A 22,626-nucleotide genomic window follows, 5' to 3' on the forward strand; every position below is an offset into this window, starting at 1 on the left:
GGCAGTATGTCCAACTGGCCTCACAACCGCAGACTGTGTAACCATGCCAGCCCAGAACCTCCACATCCGATTTCCTTACATGAACTGTGATCTTTGAAATTGTTGCATGTTGCGTTTATATTTTTGTTCAGTGTATATCCAAACACTATACCAGACACTTGCTCTAGAAATAATTTATTTTCATGTAAGCATTTCATTGGACGGTGTATACCATGTATCCCGTACATACAACTAATAAAACTTAACTATGTAAGCATCAATTGCTCCATCAAGAATCCCAATTAGTGATTGTATAAATTCCTGATTTAAAAAATATCCAAGACTGCAGTCTCTTATAAATGTATTTAAAACACCAGTGAATAATTAGTTCTCATCCACATTGACTGTCTGCAGACCTGTAGAAAGAAAATAACATCAGAATCAGTCAAGTCTTCAAAAGGCAAATGAGGAACATAACAGCACAGAACCAGCTCTGAGCTTTGGAAGGAGCATTCACAGGTCCTCTACTTTGTATAACCATTTGCATGCAGTTGATCTGAAAATAAGGCTGCCACAACTTCAGTGTCACCCACACAATTGAGATGGTTTGGGATGAGTTGGACCGCAGAGTGAAGGAAAAGCAGTCAACAAGTGCTCAACATATGTGGGAACTCCTTCAAGACTTGGAAAAGCATTCCAGGTGACTACCTCATGAAGCTGGTTGAGAGAATGCCAAGCGTGTGCAAAGAACCTCAAATATAAAATACATGTTGATTTGTTTAACACTTTTTTGGTTACTACATGTTTCTATGTGTTATTTCATAGTTTTGATGTCTTCACTATTATTCTACAATGTAGAAAATAGTAAAAATACAGAAAAACCCTGGAATGAGTAGGTGTCCAAACTTTTGACTGTTACTGTATGTCCTTGTGGAAACATGTACGTCTTTGCAGCTATTTGACCCAGTGGGTGAATAAACTTGGTTTGAGCTTTTCCTAGTCATCCGTTAGATTCTAAATAAACAGAGTAAAAAACTAACACTAGTCAATACAGCACATAGTCAAGCAAGTATTGGGCTTACCTTTGTATGTCGTGACAGGGACGTATGTGACGAGGGTGTACAGTTTATTGGGAGAGTCCTCATCTTCATTGCGTTTCCTTGACAGGCGAACGCGCATACGGTATGGGACATTCCTGAAATAACATACAAATAATCAGTTAGCATGGGGAAATTGTGTGCATTGCATCTAAGTGCATGGCAATGCAGAAAACTTTATACAGGCATCAACTTGTACTATTTGCACTAACTCTACACCCATCGCCAAGCATACCAGGATTTATTTTATTTTACCTTTATCTAACTAGGCAAGTCAGTTAAGAACAAATTCTTATTTACAATGACAGCCTACACCGGCCAAACCTGGACGACGCTGGGCCACCCTATGGGACTCCCAATCACGGCCGGTTGTGATACAGCCTGGAATCGAACCAGAGGTCTGTAGTGACGCCTCAAGCACTGAGATGCAGTGCCTTAGACCGCTGCGCCACTCGGGAGGATATCACTGATGCTGGCTCGGTCAAAGTGGCTATCCGTTGGTCTAACTAGCCTCTACCACTTGATATTGGGACAATACTGCATAAAGCAGATAGGAAGGAGAGGGGCGAGAGTGCTTATTATTTGTCTGAGAGATGACGGGATGGAGGGAGAGACACGGAGAGATCCTGATGCTCAACTATCCATTAGACTTAAAATTGGACAGAATGTGTATCACTGAAATTAACAATCAATTGTCTATAGCACAAATGTATCCCCAACATCCACAGAAAATGAATGAGGCCCATGAACTACAGTTTCACTGTAGCAGCCATTCTGGCCAGTGCAGTCCATTGTAGAGGAAGCAATGAATTTGACAAGGCTGCAAAGACTTTAGAATTCAGCATAGTCTGGTTCATATTCCAGTTAAGTGCATGTCATCACAACACTCATTGCAGCCACAGCATTAACCTGTAGTAGACTGTACCTGCAACTCATGGTCCCTCAGTTTTAAAATTGAGCAGTTAATCAAGGAAAGTCCATAGCCTGCTGGTCCCTGGTACAGAAAAGCTTGAGGCCTCTGATGTAAGAAACAAGGGTTTAATTACCTCACCCCCTTTGTCCACACAGCCTTGTTTAGGCGAGTGTCGATGCGCACGTCAGGGGTTCCCATCTCCTTCATGGCAAACTTTCGGATCTCCTTGAGAGCGCGAGGTGCCCTCCTCTTGAAGGAGCTGGAGGGATACAGGAACAAGAAGCAATGTTAGTTACATCACCAAACAGCGCGGATTATCAAAAGAGGTTGACAAAGCATCTCCTGACAAAGCAAGCAAAGGGAACTTTTATGAGCAATATAATAAAAAAAGCCCTTAGCGTGCCTTCAAACCAGACAAACTCAATTGGAGTAATGCATTGTGGGAGGGCCTTTGTCTTGCGCCGTCTGTTCATCAGAAAAGTTGCAACGAAGTATACTATCTGTCAACCAAAGCATAGAACAGCGGTTTTACCAAAATGTTCTCCTTACCCCACCACACTGCTGCGTTGGACATGCGTTTTGGTTTGAACATACTCTTATGACTAGGGCCAGGACGATACCAGTATCGCAATACTCGTTATTATCATAGCAAGGAAACAACACAAAGCAGATTTAACTTCTTTAGGAAAATAACCCTAATGTTGGAAACAAACATTATGGGGTCATCCAGAGTCACATTTATTTATTTTCCAAGCTATATCACACAATCTTTTACATATAGCAGGTTTTAAAAGGACCAAAGAGAGAGATCTGCTTTGCGTTTTCATTTTTGCTATGGAAACATATATTGCAATACTGGTATCGTCACAGCCCTACTTAGGACTATGCCCATAATTGCAGTTCCAAAACAAGCATCCAGCAATGAACTACACAGCACAAGCTGTTTTTATCCAGCCACAACAACTCAAATGAAAAATAGAGCCACAACATTTTCAGCAGCCTAAGCCCAATAACATTGGCACCTCTTTCCATAGGCAACAGCATACTTCCAACATACAGCATGTACAAAATCAAAACAATGCTAAATGTTTCAGCATTTTACGTCGAGGCAGGGATTGACATTAAGAGTTGCCCTATTGCCTGGGGCAAGTGAACTGAGCAGTTGTGCTAGTTGAGCCTGCTCTGAGGTTGCCCCACTGGGCAAGTGATAAAAAAAATGTAAAAAAAAATGTGAAAACAACCAAACTGCAAAGAATTCCAGAAGCCTAAAACTGATATTTCTCGTTCCACCCCCATTTATTTAAAAAATGAAAGACAGAAAATGTATGACATTTATGGCAGTCGGGCAAGTGGAGTCTGCTCAGTTTTTATTTTTTTACTGACAACCAATATACAAAGAATTCCAGAACTGATCCATCTGGTTCCTCCCCTATGTGTAAGTGAAAGGCTGGCAATAATGTATATGGCATTTCTTCATTTAAATAAGTTAATTTACATTTTTGTGATCATAATCGCCGGGCAACCAGAAAATACTCCTGACTAATCTCAAGGTGTCCTACTTGCATACAGCACTTCATGAAAACCTAGTGCAGGGAATCCACTTCCATAACTCAACAGTAGCAGAGTGGTGCCTTGCCCCCAGACAGTGTACTCACACGCCATGTATGCGCTTGTGGATGTTGACGGTGTACTCCCTGGTCACAACCTCGTTGATGGCAGAGCGCCCCTTCTTTTTTTCACCGCCCTTCTTGTTTGGCGCCATCTAAGAAAATACATAACACATTGATAAACCTTTTGCTCACTTACATTCAGCTTGTAAGACATGCATTCCTTTAGTGTCCACTGTTTATTTGACTCAATAGTGTGGCCTTTCTACCAAGCCACTGACTGAGCTTGTGGCTACTAGACTGGTTATGCTTTGCCATTAAAGAAACAGTGTCTAGTGAAATGTAATGGTACATTAAGTTACTATAGAAAAATGTAATGGGTTTACCTGGGGTGTATTCATTAGTCGGATTCCGTTTCAAAACGTTGAGTAAACAGAATGAAGTAGGGAGGGACCTACCTGAATGTCCAATATAAACTCATGTTTTCGTTGCAAAACTTTTGCTACATAATCTGCCTAATGAATACCCCTCAGATAACAATTGCGCCAGGTACACAGTGTTGATATGGCAATTATATCTGATGACGCTAGGCACCATGGCCAACTTCAGCTAGCTAATGATGCCGGCATAGATTGATCTAATTATCTGGTTTCCCTGTGATTGCACAGCAACAACAAAAAACAGTTAACCAGAAATGGTGGGCCTCAGACAAAACGTTACACATAGCACTAATGCGCTCTATAACCGAGACATTTATGACAGAATAACTCCGTTTAGCTGACAAAGTTACTGATTAGCATACTGGTGGCTACACATTTATATATACATTTCCAATTGATCCTTTGGTCATAACCCATCACGATTACATCGTTTAAGGAGTTCATGGTCTCATATTGCAATTATGTGATGACAATGATGGATTACATAAACGCAGGGCCAGGATGAAGTTGGATAAATAACACAAATTTGCCAAAACAGTACTCACAATGCCCGAGAAATGTCGGAAAGGAAGTTGCAAGGGCTTGTGGGTAATAAAAGGCAAAGAATAATAGGTTCACATCCGCGTCGTTAATAATAACCCAAAACATGTTTTGCAGTGTGTTTCAAATTAAAATTAATTGACACAGAATTTGTAACAAATGCGTTGCCTGTAATTTGTAGACAAGTGTTGTTGTATCCACGAAAAGTCCAGAGCAAGTAGAAAAACACGAATAATCTTCTTTACTACATCTCCCATAGTGCATGTTGTTACCGGAGTTGTGTCAAAGGTCAAAACTCTACGCTCCAATGTTGTGAACGAAGTGGAAACTGATGAAAAATTTGACAGCTAAGAGAAGCTTGCTAATTTACTTATTATTTAACCTTTGATAATAAGCACATTTATGCTTTTTAGATCATTAAGATTGTTAGGTAAATTTTTATTTGATCAAGGTCGATATTGTTAAGCTTTATAACTTACTTTTATAATGACTTTAGTCTTTACTGACAAACTAGCAAGCTAACTAGCAAGAGCTAATAGCATTTACTAACGTTAATTGTTAACGTTAGCTAGCTACCCATATCTGCACTCCGGTGGAGTTAGTGGAAATGTAACTAGCTTATTTTTCAGTTTGATAGTATGAACTGAGTAATGCTATTTACCTGCAATTATTAAAGACAAATAGCAAGCAGTGATTGATCATTTTAGTCACGTAGCTAAAAGCTAGCAGCTTGCTACTGTAGCCATCACTGAACATAGGAACAATGACACTCGCCCCGAAGGAGCTGTCCAACCTCTTGGGTATCATCTCTGAGGAAGCTTGCACCAACACTTTTGAAAGTCTGTCAACCGCCTTTCATCATTACTTCGCAAAGGCCGAACATTTCCGAGTGGGTTCGGTGTTGGTGATGCTGCTGCAACAGCCGGATCTTCTGCCCAGCTCTGCCCAGCGCCTCACCGCCCTCTACCTTCTCTGGGAGATGTACCGCACAGAGCCTCTTGCCGCCAACCCCTTTGCCGCTGTCTTTGCTCACTTGCTGAACCCCTCACCAGTTGGGGAGGAACAGGAGAAACAACTGTCAGGTGAGTGTGTCCTGACTCCTATCAGTTTGCATAGTGATAAGTATTGTTCAAAGTTTTCACGACCTGTGTGTGTAAAGTGTGTTGCTTTCATCCACAGGTAGTTAAGTCATGTCTCAACCCAGGTCTATGCAGAACATCCACATTTCAAATACTTACACACTGATCATTGTACTGTCCACAGGATTCTTGCCACCCATAACACAGCCTGAGAAGTTCTTCCTCTCTCAGCTGATGCTGGCACCTCCAAGGGAACTCTTCAAGAAAACTCCCAGACAGGTGTCATGCATGGACATGGGAAATATGCCACAGTCTATAGATATTAGTGGGCTGCAGTTGGCCTTGGCAGGTACAGTACCTGAATGTATGCACTCATGTATGTTGTATGGAGGATGGTTATAGAACCTCAAGAATTTTAGGCAGCTCAAAAATAGTTATGTATGATTAGGATCTCAAAGTTAGGATTCCACCCACAGATGTTTGCCTGTGTTGAGACGTAACACCTCTCATATATTTACTGTAGTATAACATACAGTTCTTTACACTTTACTATGCTGCATTTCTAACACTTTATATGTAAACTCTCTTATCTCTCTCTCTCTCCCCTTGACCCTGCAGAGCGGCAGTCAGAGCTACCCACCCAGAGTAAGGCCAGCTTCCCCAGCATCCTCAGCGACCCGGACCCAGATTCCTCCAACTCTGGGTTTGACAGCTCAGTGGCCAATCAGATCACAGAGTCCCTGGTCACTGGGCCTCGACCTGCACTGGAGAGTAAGTGGAGCATTTAATCAATCACGATGTTATGAGTCTATCTGTTATGTTTATGGAGGACATAAATTAGGAGTATGTCTATGTTAATGTACACAAAAACATATTTTGTATTTTCATTAGCTTGGTATTGTAATGATACAGGAATGATACAGTGAAGTACACTGTGGCCAATTTATAAGGTACACCCATCTAGTACCAGGTCGACTGCCCCTTTGCCTCCAGAACAGCCGGAATTCTTTGGGTTATGGATTCTACAAGGTGTGACGTTAAAACGTTGCTAAATTGGTATCAACAGACCTAACGTGTGCCAGGAAAACATTCCCCACACCATTACACCACTGCCACCAGCCTGTACCGTTGACACCAGGCAGGATGGCCCATCTGTGAAAATAACCGATGAGTTGTGCGTTCCGAGATGCCGTTCTGCACACCACTGTTGTACTGCGCTGTTATGTGCCTGTTTGTGGCCCGCCTGTTAGCTTGCACGATTCTTGCCATTCTCATCAATTAGCTCTTTTCGCCCACAGGACTGCCGCTGACTGGATGTTTATTGTTTGTCGCACCATTCTCTGTAATCCCTAGACACTGTCGTGCGTGAAAAGCCCAGGAGGCCGGCCGTTTCTGAGATACTGGAACCGGCGCGCCTGGCACCAATCAATCAATCAATCAATTTTATTTTATATAGCCCTTCTTACATCAGCTAATATCTCGAAGTGCTGTACAGAAACCCAGCCTAAAACCCCAAACAGCTAGTAATGCAGGTGTAGAAGCACGGTGGCTAGGAAAAACTCCCTAGAAAGGCGAAAACCTAGGAAGAAACCTAGAGAGGAACCAGGCTATGAGGGGTGGCCAGTCCTCTTCTGGCTGTGCCGGGTGAAGATTATAACAGAACCATGCCAAGATGTTCAAAAATGTTCATAAGTGACAAGCATGGTCAAATAATAATCAGGAATAAATCTCAGTTGGCTTTTCATAGCCGATCATTAAGAGTTGAAAACAGCAGGTCTGGGACAGGTAGGGGTTCCATAACCGCAGGCAGAACAGTTGAAACTGGAATAGCAGCAAGGCCAGGCGGACTGGGGACAGCAAGGAGTCACCAACGATCAAACCACTCTCAAAGTCGCTTAGGGCACTCGTTTTGCACATTCTAATGTTCAATCAAACAGTAGCTAAATGCCTCGGTGTCTGTTTGCCTGCTTTATATTGCAAGCCATGGCCATGTGACTCACTGTCTGTAGGAGCGAACCATTTTTGTGAACTGGGTGGTGTACCTAATAAACTGGCCACTGAGTGTATATAGGATATCCCAAGTATCACGTAAGCCACATACCCAGTCTGTAACAGCTACCTGTGACCCTCCCTCTCCCCAGGTCACTTCCGTCCAGAGTTCATCCGGCCGCCCCCTCCGCTGCACGTGTGTGAGGACGAGCTGGCGTGGCTGAACCCCACGGAGCCAGACCACAGTGTGCAGTGGGACCGCTCTATGTGTGTGAAGAACAGCACAGGCGTGGAGATCAAACGTATCATGGCCAAGGCCTTCAAGAGCCCACTGTCTGCCCAGCAGCAGTCACAGGTGAGTAGACAGGTACACTGTCTACTCAAAACTGTATTTTCAATATTTCAAAAATCCTTAACCTTCGCTCGTGAATTCAACCTGAATATCTCTCTTAATATTGCTGCCTCTCTCCCTACAGCTCCTGGGTGAGCTGGAAAAGGATCCTAAGCTGGTGTACCACATCGGTCTGACCCCGGCCAAACTGCCTGACCTGGTGGAGAACAACCCTCTGGTGGCCATCGAGATGCTGCTCAAACTGATGCAGTCCAGCCAGATCACTGAGTACTTCTCCGTCCTGGTCAACATGGACATGTCCCTGCACTCCATGGAGGTGGTCAACAGGTGGGGACTTTGGATAGAATTCAGTTTTCAATATAGGTATAGTTTTAAAATATGTTTATTTGTCTGTGTATTTATGTGAGGTTATTTTTTGTGTGCACAGGCTGACAACTGCTGTGGACCTCCCACCAGAGTTCATTCACCTGTACATCTCCAACTGTATCTCCACATGTGAACAGATCAAAGACAAGTACATGCAGGTAAGGAGGAGGAAAGGCCATGACAGGAGCCTGTAGCTAACTGTTTGACCTGTCAGTCACATTAAAATGCTTGTCTTACCAGAGGATGCATGCCACTTCCTTTCTCAGAAGATTGTAACTGGAAGTTAATTTGTGGGTTGTCCCCGTTCAAGATGACTGTTCACTACTAATGTTAGTCAATGCGCCACTGTGTTTAGCCAGTGTTCCAGATGTGTGTCTGTTTCCATTGGCAGAACCGCCTGGTGCGCCTGGTGTGTGTGTTCCTGCAGTCTCTGATCCGGAACAAGATCATCAACGTGCAGGACCTGTTCATCGAGGTGCAGGCCTTCTGCATTGAGTTCAGCCGCATACGGGAGGCAGCTGGCCTCTTCCGCCTCCTCAAGACCCTAGATACAGGAGAAACCCCCCCTGAGACCAAATCTGCCAAATAACAGTACATATAGAACGTGGCAGTAGCCTGACCTGCCAAATAACACCCCCTGGGGAGTAAGCCCACAGAGGCACAATCCGCTAAATAGCGCCCCAACCAAGAGATACTGACCAAGGCTGTATAACCACCCAGACAATCCTCACGATCTCACCAGTACCCACCTGGAGTCAGGTTTGAACTCGGTTACTGTTTTTCCCCTCTTTTCTGGACAAAGATGGACATATTTTGAAACAGTGTTTTTTCCCCCTCCTTCAGAGGTTGAAGCTTGTCGGTTTTGTTTCATTAAATGGGTATGTGATGAACTATCTGGGTTTTTGGCTTGTATTTTCTACAGAGAGTCATACTGTACATGCGAATATAGGATTGGCGGGTTTATTTTGAATGAGTTCTCTGTTTTTCCGTGAACTAGATGGTTTATCACATGAGTAGGTTCTTAATGCAGAACAACTATTTGTAAGTAGACTGCTCATACTCTACAGATGTAGTGTATGTGTATTACAGTACGTGTGAACAGAACCAAGACACAACATTCTTTTAAAATTATTTTAATACAACAAAAATCAGTTTCCCTGACATCTTTATTTTCAGTTCGAAAGCAAAATGATCTTGATTTAAAATTGAAAACCACATCATTAATAGCATCAATTAAAGAAGTAAAAAGTAAAGTTAGAAAGAGCTAAATCTCGTATCAAAATAAGATGCTCAACTTTCTGATATTTGTGGTATATTTCTAGTATAACTCCAGTTACAGTATTATAATTTGTTATCTGCTCTTCGCTATATCAGGCCTGAGTTTTGAATCCCTGATTTCCTGACATACTAGCTATATCATTGAAATTGTCTTCACTTAGTGAGCTAGTATCCTCTTTTCCCTGATTCTGGTTGTTGTGCTGATAACAACTTCAGGTGATTTGTTCTGTGGGGTCGTGACCCCTACACCTTCTTCATGCCCCGGGCCATCAGGCAGGCGAACACCGTCATCACCATCTTAGGTTTTACCTCCACCAGGTCCTCAGGCAGGGCGTACACCCGCGCTCCGATCTTCCTGGCCATGGAGATGGCATACCTGACAACAGGTAGGATTCAGAGGGGATGTGTTAGTGGGGCAATCTTTACATCTTATCTGTTAGCTTGAACGTTTCCTCTCTTTCATTAAGCTAGTACTCAAATTTGATTATCATCACGTGGTACGTACTTTGCGTTATTGAGCTTCTCCTCCTCAGTTAGGTCCTCCACCTTGATTAGGTCATAGCGGATAGAGCCTAGCTGGATGGCATCAATCAGGTCCAGGACTGGCATACTGGTGGCAATGGACCCATCCTACAGAGGCACAGACACACACACTGAACTATTGCTGTGGAGGGTGCTGTATTTGTATTTTAGTGACTAAATGAAGTCTAGAACTTCAAAAAAGTTACCATGGTCAGGAAAAGGTTAAACAGCAGAGGTACAGCCTACCTTGAATCCAGAGATGGTGCCTTTGCCAGCCTGTGTGAGTGTGTCGTTGACCCAGGTGACGATGGTGTCGTCATTCACCTTCTGCCCATCCCCAAGCTCCTCCAGAATGTTCAGTGTGTACCTGAGAGAAAGAGATGGATCCTTCTAAATGTGGAATTATGGAGTATGCATTGGGCCTGCATAGGAGTTTTTCCTGATCACATGACCGGAACAGGAAAAATGTATAATCTGAAGCATTTTAACACTATTCTGTTGCATTACCTCCTCATCAGCTGCCACAGTAGGGCCTGGGTGAGTTTTCTGTTGCCCTCATTCAGGTCCTGTCCAGCGATGCCCACCAGGGAGAACTTGGCCTCCTTCTTCCCCAGCTCCACTGCATAGTTACAGTTCTCCAACTAGCACAGACAAACACATAATCAATCAATCAGTAATCAGTCAATCAATTGAAAAGCTTTATGAAAATCTATATAAATCAGAAATAAACAACAGTTGGACCGATCCTACAGCCTTTTTAGACTCAACAACCCTGAAGCAATTATCAGCAGACAAAATTTTTTCACTAAAAACAGAGATCACCCAAAAATAAATATTAGATACTGTTAAAACGTTCACGTGGAGCAAAGCACCAGGAATGGACGGCTTTCCCAAATAATTGTATTTAACATTTTGGGACAAAGTAGCCCCCCTATATACACAAATGACAACACACGTCACTCAATTCAGTGCTTCTTAGTTCCATGTATCAAACAGTTTTTTCAGTTATATTAAAACCAGGAGAATCTGGAGAGTCCACTGCTGATTACAGACCCATAAGTTTAATAAATTGTGACAATAAAATAATAATAATAACGCTCATAAGCAATAGTATGGCAAAAGTCTTACCAGACTTGATACATATCAATCAAACATGGTTTATTAAAAATAGACACTTACAAACAAATACAAGAACATGTTTCAGTTTAATACAATACACTAAAAAACAATATATAGATTTATCAATAATGGCTGTTGATGCTGGAAAGGCTTTTCGACCCGTCTTGAATGGACTTTTCTATTAAAAACTTTGGAAGCATTCAACTTTGCAGCAGAAATAATACATGTAATAAAAATATTATATAAATGTCCTAATGCAAAAATATACACAAATAATACATTAATTGCTGAAATTGCTTTAGAAAGATGCACAAGACAGGATGTCCTCTCTCCTCCCTCCTGTTTGCACTGGCAATTGAACCGCTTGCAGAACGAATAAAACTCATAGAAGTTTTACATCTTCCTTAGTCAGAGGGTGCTTTTAACTTTCCAGACTTGGAATTGTATCAACCTGCCAACCAAGGCTTTTACTTGCGATATATACACCTTCCTAATATTGAGTTGAACCCCCCTTTTGTCCTCAGAACAGTCTCAATTCGCCTGGGCATGGACTCTACAAGGTGTCGAAAGCATTCCACAGGGATGCTGGCCCATGTTGACTCCAATGTTTCCCACAGTTTTATCAAGTTGGCTGGATGTCCTTTGGGTGATGGACCATTCTTGATACACACAGGAAACTGTTGAGCATGAAAAACCCAGCAGCGTTGCAGTTCTTTACACAAACCAGTGCGCCTGGCACATACTACCATACCACGTTCAAAGGCACTAATATCTTTTGTCTTTCCCATTTACCCTCTGAATGGCACACATACACAATCCATTGTCTCAAGGCTTAAAAATCCTTATTTAACCTGTCTCCTCCCCTTCATCTACACTGATTGAAGTGAATTTAACAAGTGACCTCAATAAGGCAGGTAGCTTAGTGGTTAAGAGCGTTGTGCCAGTAACCGAAAGGTCGCTGGTTCTAATCCCCGAGCCAACTAGGTGAAAAATCTGTCGATGTGCCCTTGAGCAAGGCACTTAACCCTAATTGCTCCTGTAAGTCGCTCTGGATAAGAGCGTCTGCTAAATGACGTAAATGTAATAGCTTTTACCTGGATTCACCTGGTCAGTCTATGTCATGGAAAGAGCAGGTGTTCTTAATGTTTTTTATACTCAGTGTAGTTAAATGCACTAAAGAGGAACAATGGGTACATATTGAAGATGTGCATGCTTAAACCAGAATCTTTTTACGTGTCTATTTTCAAAGAATAAAGCTAAGAACATTAACATCTTCATAGCTAAGAACACTATAACAATATGGAAGAAAATGAAACGTATTCTACAAGAACCAATATCACTCCATAAAATCACAATCCTTGGATAACTTTTCAAAATTCACTGATAAATTGGTCCACATGGAAAACTAAAGGCATAGAAACCATAAATGACTTGGTAATAGGAAACACATTTATTTCCATGACAGAATTAAAAGGCAATTTTGGACTGACCAATGTAGACATTTTCAAATACATGCAACTTAAAAGTTTCATTTTGCGAAATTTCGATTTGAAATCTTTTGGACATCAGAGCAATCTTGAGGGAATCCTATTTGAGTCAGAAAATTATATTCATATGATAGGTAAGATATACAAAACCTTGCAGAGAGCCTATCCAACTGACAACATCTTAAACTATTGGAACCAAGACTTAAAAAGTACTGATATTGGCACAAGATGGAGGTAAAGAAAATTTAAGCTTAATCCAGTATAAACTAATGTATAGAATTTATTATACAAGATACATAATTCACAAATTCTACAGCACAACGACAGAGTCATGTATAAAGTGTAAAACTAACAATAACTGAATAATCAATGCCTTCTGGGAATGCTATAAAGTCAAAAGGTTATCGGCGGAGTTAGAAAGTTGGCTGTCATAAGTATTACAATGTAAATGTGCTTTTAATCTGTCTGCATATTTCAAGACATGGCATATGAAAGTGTAGTGACATACCCGATGGGTTGGACGATACTTTTCTCGTCAATCATCTTGAAAAACGGTATACTTAAAAACAGGAAATCAACCAATCCAAGGTCAAATGCTTTATTATCTAAATGTTGAAAGTGCGTGGGCGATGGAGAAAAACAAAATGGTGCAGTTTGAGGCCATGTGGCGGAGAGTGATGTGGGTGCCGGAGATGGGGGTGTGAGCAGGTGGGTCTGGGTAGGTGTGATGTCGTTGATATTTGTGTACGTCTGTATGCTGTCGTTTATATGTGTATGTTTTGTATTGTTTAAAAAAAAAAGTACAATTGATCGGTTAAATCATGATCGCACAGTGGGAGAACATATTGTTCCTAGTCTCACCTTCTTCATGTTGCTGCCCAGTTTGGAGTAAGGGGGTTTGTTTACTCGGTCCCAATCCACTGGCACATTGATCTTCTCGTAGAGCTGGAAGATGACCAAAGCATCATCTATGTCCCTGTAAAACATGCACACACATGTCAAATGAGTGCGGTTTCCAAATGATTGGAAATGGTGTGTAATAAGATGGAGTGACCTGTACTTACACATAGAGGTGGTTGACACGAGGGTTGACCCCCAGTGAGTTCATCCAGTTCCTGAAGGTGCGCTCCTCTCTGGTTTCACCTGGAAGTGGCAGAGATAACATTACACACTGGTTTAGGCCTTGTGTATATATGGTTTATATTATAATCAGGAAGAGGGGATGCTCAGGAACTGGGTTATGGTCTGGGATGGTCCAAACACTGACCCTCGATGGAGCTCCAGTCGATGTCCTGGTTCTCAGGCTTCTTCAGGGCAGGGTACTTGTTGAACAGGTTGGCAATGTATGCCAAGTTCAGCTTGGGGTTGCCGCGGACCACGTCGGTTGCTGTAACGAACTGCCGGCAGCCGAGACGGTCAGCCTGCTCCAACATGCACTCTGCTCTCTTTATGTCGTCTTTCTCCTGCAGGGGGTGGTAGGGGGAGCTTTAACAGCAACATCTGATGTATCACTCATTGATAATATGTCTGTTGATCAGGTTGGATGAAATATACATTTAAAGCTGCAATATGTCACTTTTTGGGCGACCTGACCAAATTCACATAAAAATGTGAGTAATAGATCTATCATTCTCATTGAAAGCAAGTCTAAGAAGGGGTAGATCTGTTCTATGTGCACTATTTCTATGGTTCCCGTTCTTAAGTTTCGTTTCTGCTTTTACTTTCAGTTTTGTACACCAGCTTCAAACAGCTGAAAATACAATCTTTTTTTGTTATTGAAAATATATTTCACAGCGGTTTAGATGGTACAATGATTCTCTGCATTGCTTGTTTTGTCACATAAATGTGGTGAACTATTCGAATTTTAGCAACCAGGAAATGGCGGAGTGATTTCTGCATATTACACCTTCAATGGTTGATGTTTCTAGTGTAGGAGGAGCATGTACCCTTATCCCTGAAATGTCGATGGCAATAGGAGGAATTCCCTCCTCATCTCCCTTAGGGGCCACTTGGTTCAGGATGTTGTAGTAGGCCTTGGAATCCTGTAATGCAAAACAGAAAATTAATACAATCACAAATGCACAAGAAGATCCAGGAGCGACATAGTCATATGACAATCCAGATCCGACATAGTGTGTGTGACCCACCTTGATGTCAGAGCTGAAGTTGTTGATCTTGGAGCAGCCGGCCTCCTCCAGGTGATAGTTGGCCCAGCGCAGCAGCAGCTCCTCTGGGGACAGCTTCATCAGGTCCTCCAGGCTCTCCCCATCCCTCAGCAGGGCTATCAGAGCTGCACACACACACCATTGATATAATTATACACACACGTAAATACAAACAAGGCTACAGAGATCAAGTGATGTACTGTCGATATATAGACAAACTCGTGTTAAAAAGTTATAAAACACACATGCATATTGAAAGCCCATATTCAAATAAAAATGTAACACACACACACACACCTTCGTTCCTGCTGATCTCGATGTCAGCAAACAAGCCAATCTTGATGACCTGCCAGAGCAGGCCCAGGACTAGATGCTGCCTGCCTTCCTTCAGGTCCTCTGCTCCGATGTTCACCACGTGGCAGCCGATGGCCGACGCAGAGTTCAGAGCCAGGTTCAGGTTCTCCTGTTAGAGCACAGCACACACACAGCATACTGTAGATGTGTATGACATAGTGTATACAGTTGAAGTCGGAAGTGTACATACACTTAGGTTGGAGTCATTAAAACTCGTTTTTCCAACCACTCCACAAATGTCTTGTTAACAAACTATAGTTTTGGCAAGTCGGTTAGGACATCTACTTTGTGCATGACACAAGTAATTTTTCCAACAATTGTTTACAGACAGATTATTTCACTTATAATTCACTGTATCAAAATTCCAGTGGGTCAGAAGATTACATACACTAAGTTGAAGGTGCCTTTAAACAGCTTGGAAAATTCCAGAAAATGATGTCATGGCTTTATATGCTTCTGATAGGCTAATTGACATCATTTGAGTCAATTGGAGGTGTACCTGTGGATGTATTTCAAGGCCTACCTTCAAACTCAGTGCCTCTTTGCTTGACATCATGGGAAAATCAAAAGAAATCAGGCAAGACCTCAGAAAAAACATTGTAGACCTCCACAAGTCTGGTTCATCCTTGGGAGCAATTTCCAAAAGCCTGAAGGTACCGCGTTCATCTGTACAAACAATAGTACGCAAGTATAAACACCATGGGACCACGCAGCCGTCATACCGCTCAGGAAGGAGACGCGTTCTGTCTCCTAGAGATAAACGTACTTTGGTGCGAAAAGTGCAAATCAATCCCAGAACAACAGCAAAGGACCTTGTGAAGATCCAGGAGGAAACGGGTACAAAAGTATATATAGCCACAGTAAAACGAGTCCTATATCGACATAACCTGAAAGGCCGCTCAGCAAGGAAGAAGCCACTGCTCCAAAACCGCCATAAAAAAGCCAGACTACGGTTTGCAACTGCACATGGGGACAAAGATTGTACTTTTTGGAGAAATGTCCTCTGGTCTGATGAAACAAAAATAGAACTGTTTGCCCATAATGACCATCGTTATGTTTGGAGGAACACCAAATTATGCAAGCCGAAGAACACCATCCCAACCGTGAAGCACGGGGGTGGCAGCATCATGCTGTGGGGGTGCTTTGCTGCAGGAGGGACTGGTGCACTTCACAAAATAGATGGCATCATGAGGAGGAAAATTATGTGGATATATTGAAGCAACATCTCAAGACATCAGTCAGGAAGTTAAAGCTTGGTCTCAAATGGGTCTTCCGAATGGACAATGACCCTAAGCATACTTCCAAAGTTGTGGCAAAATGGCTTAAGGACAACAAAGTCAAGGTATTGGAGTGGCCATCACAAAGCCCTGACCTCAATCCTATAGAACATTTGTGGGCAGAACTGAAATAGCGTGTACGCGCAAGGAGGCCTACAAACCTGACTCAGTTACACCAGCTCTGTCAGGAGGAATGGGCCAACATTCACCCAACTTATTGTGGGAAGCTTGTGGAAGGCTACCCAAAACGTTTGAGCCAAGTTAAACAATTTAAAGGCAATGCTACCAAATACTAATTGAGTGTATGTAAACTTCTGACCCACTGGGAATGTGATGAAAGAAATAAAAGCTGAAATAAATCATTCTCTCTACTATTATTCTGACATTTCACATTCTCAAAATAAAGTGGGGATCCTAACTGACCTAAGACAGGGAATTTTTACTAGGATTAAATGTGAGGAATTGTGAAAAACTGAGTTTAAATGTATTTGGCTAAGGTGTATGTAAACTTCTGACTTCAACTGTTTAATGACAAAGAAAATAAACTACTGTGTCAATGGGTTATAAAAAGCTGCTGTCCTCTGATAGTCATGTGGTGTTACAGTAATGGCTATAAAAGGTTACCTGGATGGTGAAGGGTGTGAGCTTCTTCTTGTTGATGGTTCTTTCATCGATGGTGTCCGGAACAGACTGGTTGATCATCTTACTACCAGGTGAAGGAGAGATACATAGTTAGATATCAATGGAATATTGCCATAGGGATTGGTTTTTACTCTAAAGTAAGTCTATGAGACCAGTTAGAAAGTACCATAAAACGATCCCATCTCCGACAGCGGTGAACAGGTCGTTGGTGGTGGGGTCCATGGGGAGGACATGCTTGCAATCTGGGTCTTTCTCCAAGGCCTTATTCACCCAGTTCACAAAAGCAACCTTCTCCTCCTCTGTCAGTGGAGAAAGGTGGGGGTATGGGGGTGAATGCACAATATACATGTAGGAGTATTTGTATTTATGGGGAAATATTTATATACATTAGCCAATCAGAGGCCTTCAGATATGTGACTTCACGGACCAGGAAGTGTTGTTGTACTTATGGATTGTTCCAGACATAGATGTAGATGTGGTTCTGTATGTCTCATTTGAATAATTAGTGCTTCCTGTGTCATGTTGGCTACAGATTTATCTAGAGAGTGACTCAAATAGATAGCTTGGGGGAATTCTCAGCCAGTGAAACAAGTAGGGGCAGTCACCTGAGTAGGAGTGCTGTGTGCCTGAGCTGGACTGCTCTGAGGTTCCTGCTACGGCATAGATGCCCTCCTTCTTGTTGATGGCTTTCTTGAAGGTCTTAGCCACCTCTGTACTCTTCAGTCCATGGACCACCTTAGTGGAAGGAAACATGGTGGTGAGATGATACCATGTTTCTCTGGTGTCATGTCAAGATGTATCAAGCTAAGTTCTGCTCTTCTTTGACATTTACTTTTTGTAAATGACATTGACTTTAACCTCGTGACCTCTGAACTTACATTGGCAAACTCATCGAAGGTGACTTTGCCGTCATGCAGGTCTCCTGTCTTGGTGAGATCCTGGATGATCTCTCTGACTCTGTATCCTGGCAACGGCAGGTTGGCAGCTTTGAACAGGTCATTGAGCTCTTCTGTGCCAATGTGGCCATGAGAGTCGACATCTGGAACAGGATGGATAAGTCAAAAGGTCATGTAAAATGTAGCCTTGTTGAATGCATAATGAGTCAGTGACCCAGGATAAAAGAGAGAGAGTGAAGTGAGTATATAATGTATCAACTATGTTTCAGTTTCTGTCTTAGTATAGGGGAATCAGGATTGGAGATTGTTCAGGCTCCCTGTCAGGCTCTCACCGATCTTAGCAAAGGCTTCTCTCAGTTCTTCCAACTCATCCTGAGAAATCTGTGCTGGAGCAGCCATTTTGTGGGATCTGAAACCATCAAACACAACTTCAACTTCAACTTTCTTTACAAAGTCATACAATACTGAACATACTCAACAAGGAGGAACTGGAAAAAGTATTATATTTCTGCATGTTGTCACTGTGATAATTGCAACAAAATAAATGCTGTACCCAGTGGTTCTGGGCTCTGATGTCTATTTCATTCTAAAGTATCCTGCTTCTAGTGAGCTACTTCATACTTTTTCTGATGAGGTAATTCGCACCATTCATGTGTCTTTATTACACCCCTTTGCAACTGCAAGTCATTATCACATAACTAGCGTTTCCAAGTATACACGACAACAAAGTCGTCATGAGGATATGGCTTAAGACTTGTGTGAAATAGGGAGAATAATATATTATGCAATTCAGATAAGTTTGTCTTGTGACATTCTGTGTGGTGAGCCAGAGCAACTCAAAGTTTGCGTGCGGATGTGTTTATCTGAAACTCCTCTGAATTCTTCCTCATCTGCCTTAGGACTAAGTATACATTCCAGGCCTAAGGCCTCAGTCTGAGTCGAGAGTGGAATAGAGGTTGCTATATTGATAACAGACAGGAAGAATGGCTGCCATTTCACTGTGTGGCTTCATTGAGACCTCTACGGCTGTAAACCACAGAGATAAAAGGTCACGTTAGATACAGAGACCCACTTTGCTCTGCTCTGCTTGCCTCCGAGGTGTGAAGTTTAGAGATGAGTAACAAATGTCTCTCTTTCCATTGTCACCCACCTCATCAGAACAAACCTGATTGGCTCCTAGAAATGGCATCTATGGTTTTCTAAACCTATAGTATGGAGAAAGGTCTAGAGAACATTATTAGTCTAATTCAACCATGTATGTACTGTAGTAGCACACTTATTTTTATTTTAGTATGTATTTTACCCCTTTTTTCTCACCAATTTTCGATCTTGTCTCATCGCTGCAACTTCCCAACGGGCTCGGGAGGCGAAGCTCGAGTCATGCGTCCTCCGAAACATGACCCACTAAACCGCGCTTCTTAACACCCGCCTGCTTAACCCGGAAGCCAGCCGCACCAATGTGTCGGAGGAAACACCGTTCAACCGACGACCGAGGTCAGCCTGCAGGCGCCTGGCCTGCCACAAGAGCACGATGAGCCAAGTAAACCCTCCCCTAACCCGGACGACACTGGGCCAATTGTGCGCCGCCCTATGGGACTCCAGATCACGGCTGGTTGTGATACAGCACAGGATCGAACCCGGGTCTGTAGTGAAGCCTCTAGCACTGTGATGCAGTGCCTTAGACCGCTGCGCCACACAGGAGGCCCAGTAGCACACTTCTGAATGCTCAAATAAGGAAGAACAAGGAGATTTTGTTCCCTTTCTTCCACCATAGCTATAGAGGTCAGAAGCAGAAGTGAAACTGATATATTTTCACACCATGTTTCAAAATGACCAGCTCTGTCACTTTGCAAGCATTTCATTTCAATCAGCAGCGAGACACTCTCTGATGATTAAATAAACCACACACTGGATGACACAATGACAGTGTGATGTTCACTAATCTAAAAACAGGATATTATTGCCTTTTTAGGGCCGACATTTACCCTCTTTACATTTTGATGATGAAGTAAAATGTGTCTTTGCATTTTGATCATGAGGGGCGTTATCTTTCATGAGGCAAATCCAGTTCCTTGATTTGAAATCCCTAAAACCCTCATCTGTCATCAAGGATTACCTGTGGACTCAGCCACTAAAATCATCAAGGGCCTTTATGGAAATAAAACTGCAATACCCACAAACATCAGTCATGGTACTGCAGATTTCACATGCAAATCTTGTTCTCTTTTAAACAGACAGCTTATTCATTATGTACTAAGAAAATAATCAAACAGTAAGGTACATTTGCATGGATTATATGTAGGAAGAGAGGTTTATTGGAACAATATTATGATGTGGACATTTATTAAAGCCAATCTGTCTGTCACTCAAAGTAATCTTTATACAGCAATCAATTGTGCTTCCTCGGTTTCTCTCAATTGTTTTGTATGCAAAGGCACATTCCTTTAAGTGTAGTTTGTTATTGATTCTTCAACCACTATTAAAAGACAAAATATCTATTCTATATTGTTCATAATTTCCAAATTAAGAGATTACAAATCTGCATGTGCCAGTCAATTCCACATGCTGATGCACATGTTATTCGGTGAATAGTGAAGATATGTTGGAAACTTTTAGAAAATGTACATTTCTATCTGAGTTACTGTTAGCTTTCACGTTAGAATACTTTTCAGCAGTTGCAGCAAGGCTAACCACAACCCAACTAACTTCCTGTTTAACAACGGTGCAATGGTTTACTTCTGCTCTCTGCCCCCATATTCTGCTGATTCTGAAACTCTACAGTCAAGACATGGCAATGCTGCGCATTGAGCAGCATGTCTACTACACATGCTGCCCTAAGATTCCAGGACGACACTATCTATTAACACACACAGGACCATCTGTGAACCCTTATAGACTGTTAAAGCAACAGAAATGCATCATCATCATTCATCCTCATCAGCATCAACACACAGTCACAGACCATTTTCCCAGTAGATTCAACGTAATAAAGACACATGCAGAGGGACACACTGACACTGAGAGGCCCCTAGGTCAGAAGATTGAATTACCTGAGGGAGGTGAGTTGACTGGCGGATCTGTCTGTGAGTCTGTCTGTGTGGTCTGTCTGTCTCTGTCTCTGTCTCTGACTCACTTTCCTTCCTTCAGTGTGTCTGCTGCTCTCACTGCTTGACAGGCAGGCAGTGCACTGTCTCTCCCTCAGAAGTCATGCGACAATTCATCTATTCAAATAAACGAGGAAGGAAGTGACACGCGACCCACAACAACTTCAACTTCACTAAGAGGAATGTCTTTATATGGCAATCTGCTGCCTGCCACAGGGCTATCAAGGTGGATCAGTCTGGCAATAATATTTTACTCAGTTTTGTGTTTGTGTAGGTTTGTGCATGTTCTATTCAGTTTTGTGATGTATTTTATGTTGACTTTAGTGACAACCTATAAAATTAAGTTAGATGAAATATTATCTTCATACATCTTCAGAGGGAATTTCAGGCAAAGTTCAACAGCAGTTATTGCAATTGAGTTTGACATCATCCTCCTTAGCCATATTGAAAGTGTCTCAGTTGTCATTGGTTAGTCTGTCAACATTTCACCGCTGCAGTAATACACAGACTCATGTCTGGACCGATCCCAGGCCAGGCATTCTCAACAATACTGTTTATCCCAATGAATGACTGTATATAGGCCTACATTTATTGTTCTAGTCTAGTCTATGAGGAGATAGTAAACTGTTTTACTTGAAAAACACTTATTTTTCACACTTAGCATAGTAATTGGCTTGGCACCTAAAACCCTCACAAACTTTTACAGATGCACAATTGAGAGCTTCTTGTTGGGCTGTATCACCGCCTGGTCTGGCAACTGCACCGCCTGCAACCGCAGGGCTCTCCAGAGGGTGGTGCGGTCTGCCCAGCGCATCAAACTACCAGCCCTCCAGGACACATACAGCACCCGATGTCACAGGAAGGTCAAAAAGATAATGAAGGACAACAACCACCCGAGCCACTGCCTGTTCACCCCGCTATCATCCAGAAGGCGAGGTCAGTACAGGTGCATCAAAGCTGGGACCGAGAGACTGAAAAACAGCTTCTATCTCAAGTCCATCAGACTGTTAAATAGCCTTCACTAGCACATTAGAGGCTGCTGCCTATATACATAGATTAGAAGTCACTGGCCACTTTAATAAATGCAATACTAGTCACTTTAATAATGTTTACATATCTTGCATTACTCATCTCATATGTATATACTGTATTCTATACTATTCTACTGTATCTTAGTCTATGCCGCTCTGACATTGCTCGTCCATATATTTATATATTCTTAATTTACTTAGATTTGTGTGTATTGGGTATATGTTGTGAAATTGTTAGATATTACTTGTTAGATATTACTGCGCTGTCAGAGCTAGAAACACAAGCACTTCGCTACACCTGCAATAACATCTGCTAAACACCCGTATCTGACCAATACAATTGTATTTTATTTTATTTGATACATACCTTTTCTGCCATATTTGCATTG

At 42.2% G+C, this 22,626-nt stretch overlaps 3 protein-coding genes across 5 annotated transcripts; 1 reads left to right on the forward strand and 2 right to left on the reverse strand.

Annotated features, from left to right (window-relative positions):
* Positions 1–157: 157 nt before the first annotated feature.
* LOC311129765 (large ribosomal subunit protein eL31) lies at positions 158–4,657 on the reverse strand. 2 transcript variants are annotated; one of them, XM_084162198.1, is made up of 6 exons: positions 4,582–4,604; positions 3,983–4,054; positions 3,645–3,751; positions 2,123–2,248; positions 1,062–1,174; positions 158–395 (listed from the first exon to the last, which is right to left on the reverse strand). In XM_084162198.1, the coding sequence occupies exons 2-6, from the start codon at positions 3,995–3,997 to the stop codon at positions 364–366; spliced, it is 393 nt and encodes a 130-aa protein (XP_084018324.1). In that variant the 5' UTR covers positions 3,998–4,054; positions 4,582–4,604; the 3' UTR covers positions 158–363. The 2 variants fall into 2 exon arrangements, with proteins under 2 accessions (XP_084018324.1, XP_084018325.1); XM_084162199.1 differs by lacking the exon at positions 3,983–4,054 and having other exon boundaries at positions 4,582–4,657.
* A 218-nt stretch (positions 4,658–4,875) lies between these two features.
* On the forward strand, positions 4,876–9,255 carry LOC311129763 (CCR4-NOT transcription complex subunit 11). Of its 2 annotated transcripts, none has more exons than XM_084162192.1 (7): positions 4,876–5,658; positions 5,840–6,004; positions 6,274–6,426; positions 7,797–8,011; positions 8,121–8,323; positions 8,424–8,520; positions 8,754–9,255. In XM_084162192.1, the coding sequence occupies exons 1-7, from the start codon at positions 5,340–5,342 to the stop codon at positions 8,949–8,951; spliced, it is 1,350 nt and encodes a 449-aa protein (XP_084018318.1). In that variant the 5' UTR covers positions 4,876–5,339; the 3' UTR covers positions 8,952–9,255. The 2 variants fall into 2 exon arrangements, with proteins under 2 accessions (XP_084018318.1, XP_084018319.1); XM_084162193.1 differs by having other exon boundaries at positions 7,797–7,999.
* A 231-nt stretch (positions 9,256–9,486) lies between these two features.
* LOC311129762 (plastin-2-like) lies at positions 9,487–21,282 on the reverse strand. Its single transcript, XM_084162191.1, has 16 exons — positions 21,153–21,282; positions 18,435–18,511; positions 18,085–18,245; positions 17,812–17,941; positions 17,373–17,505; positions 17,189–17,270; positions 15,231–15,396; positions 14,916–15,058; positions 14,715–14,810; positions 14,036–14,231; positions 13,833–13,911; positions 13,630–13,744; positions 10,670–10,803; positions 10,409–10,529; positions 10,146–10,270; positions 9,487–10,016 (listed from the first exon to the last, which is right to left on the reverse strand). The coding sequence occupies exons 2-16, from the start codon at positions 18,499–18,501 to the stop codon at positions 9,884–9,886; spliced, it is 1,881 nt and encodes a 626-aa protein (XP_084018317.1). The 5' UTR covers positions 18,502–18,511; positions 21,153–21,282; the 3' UTR covers positions 9,487–9,883.
* Positions 21,283–22,626: the final 1,344 nt, after the last annotated feature.

The sequence above is a fragment of the Coregonus lavaretus genome (assembly GCF_964263955.1).
Source record: "Coregonus lavaretus genome assembly, chromosome: 5".
Lineage (NCBI taxonomy): Eukaryota > Metazoa > Chordata > Actinopteri > Salmoniformes > Salmonidae > Coregonus > Coregonus lavaretus.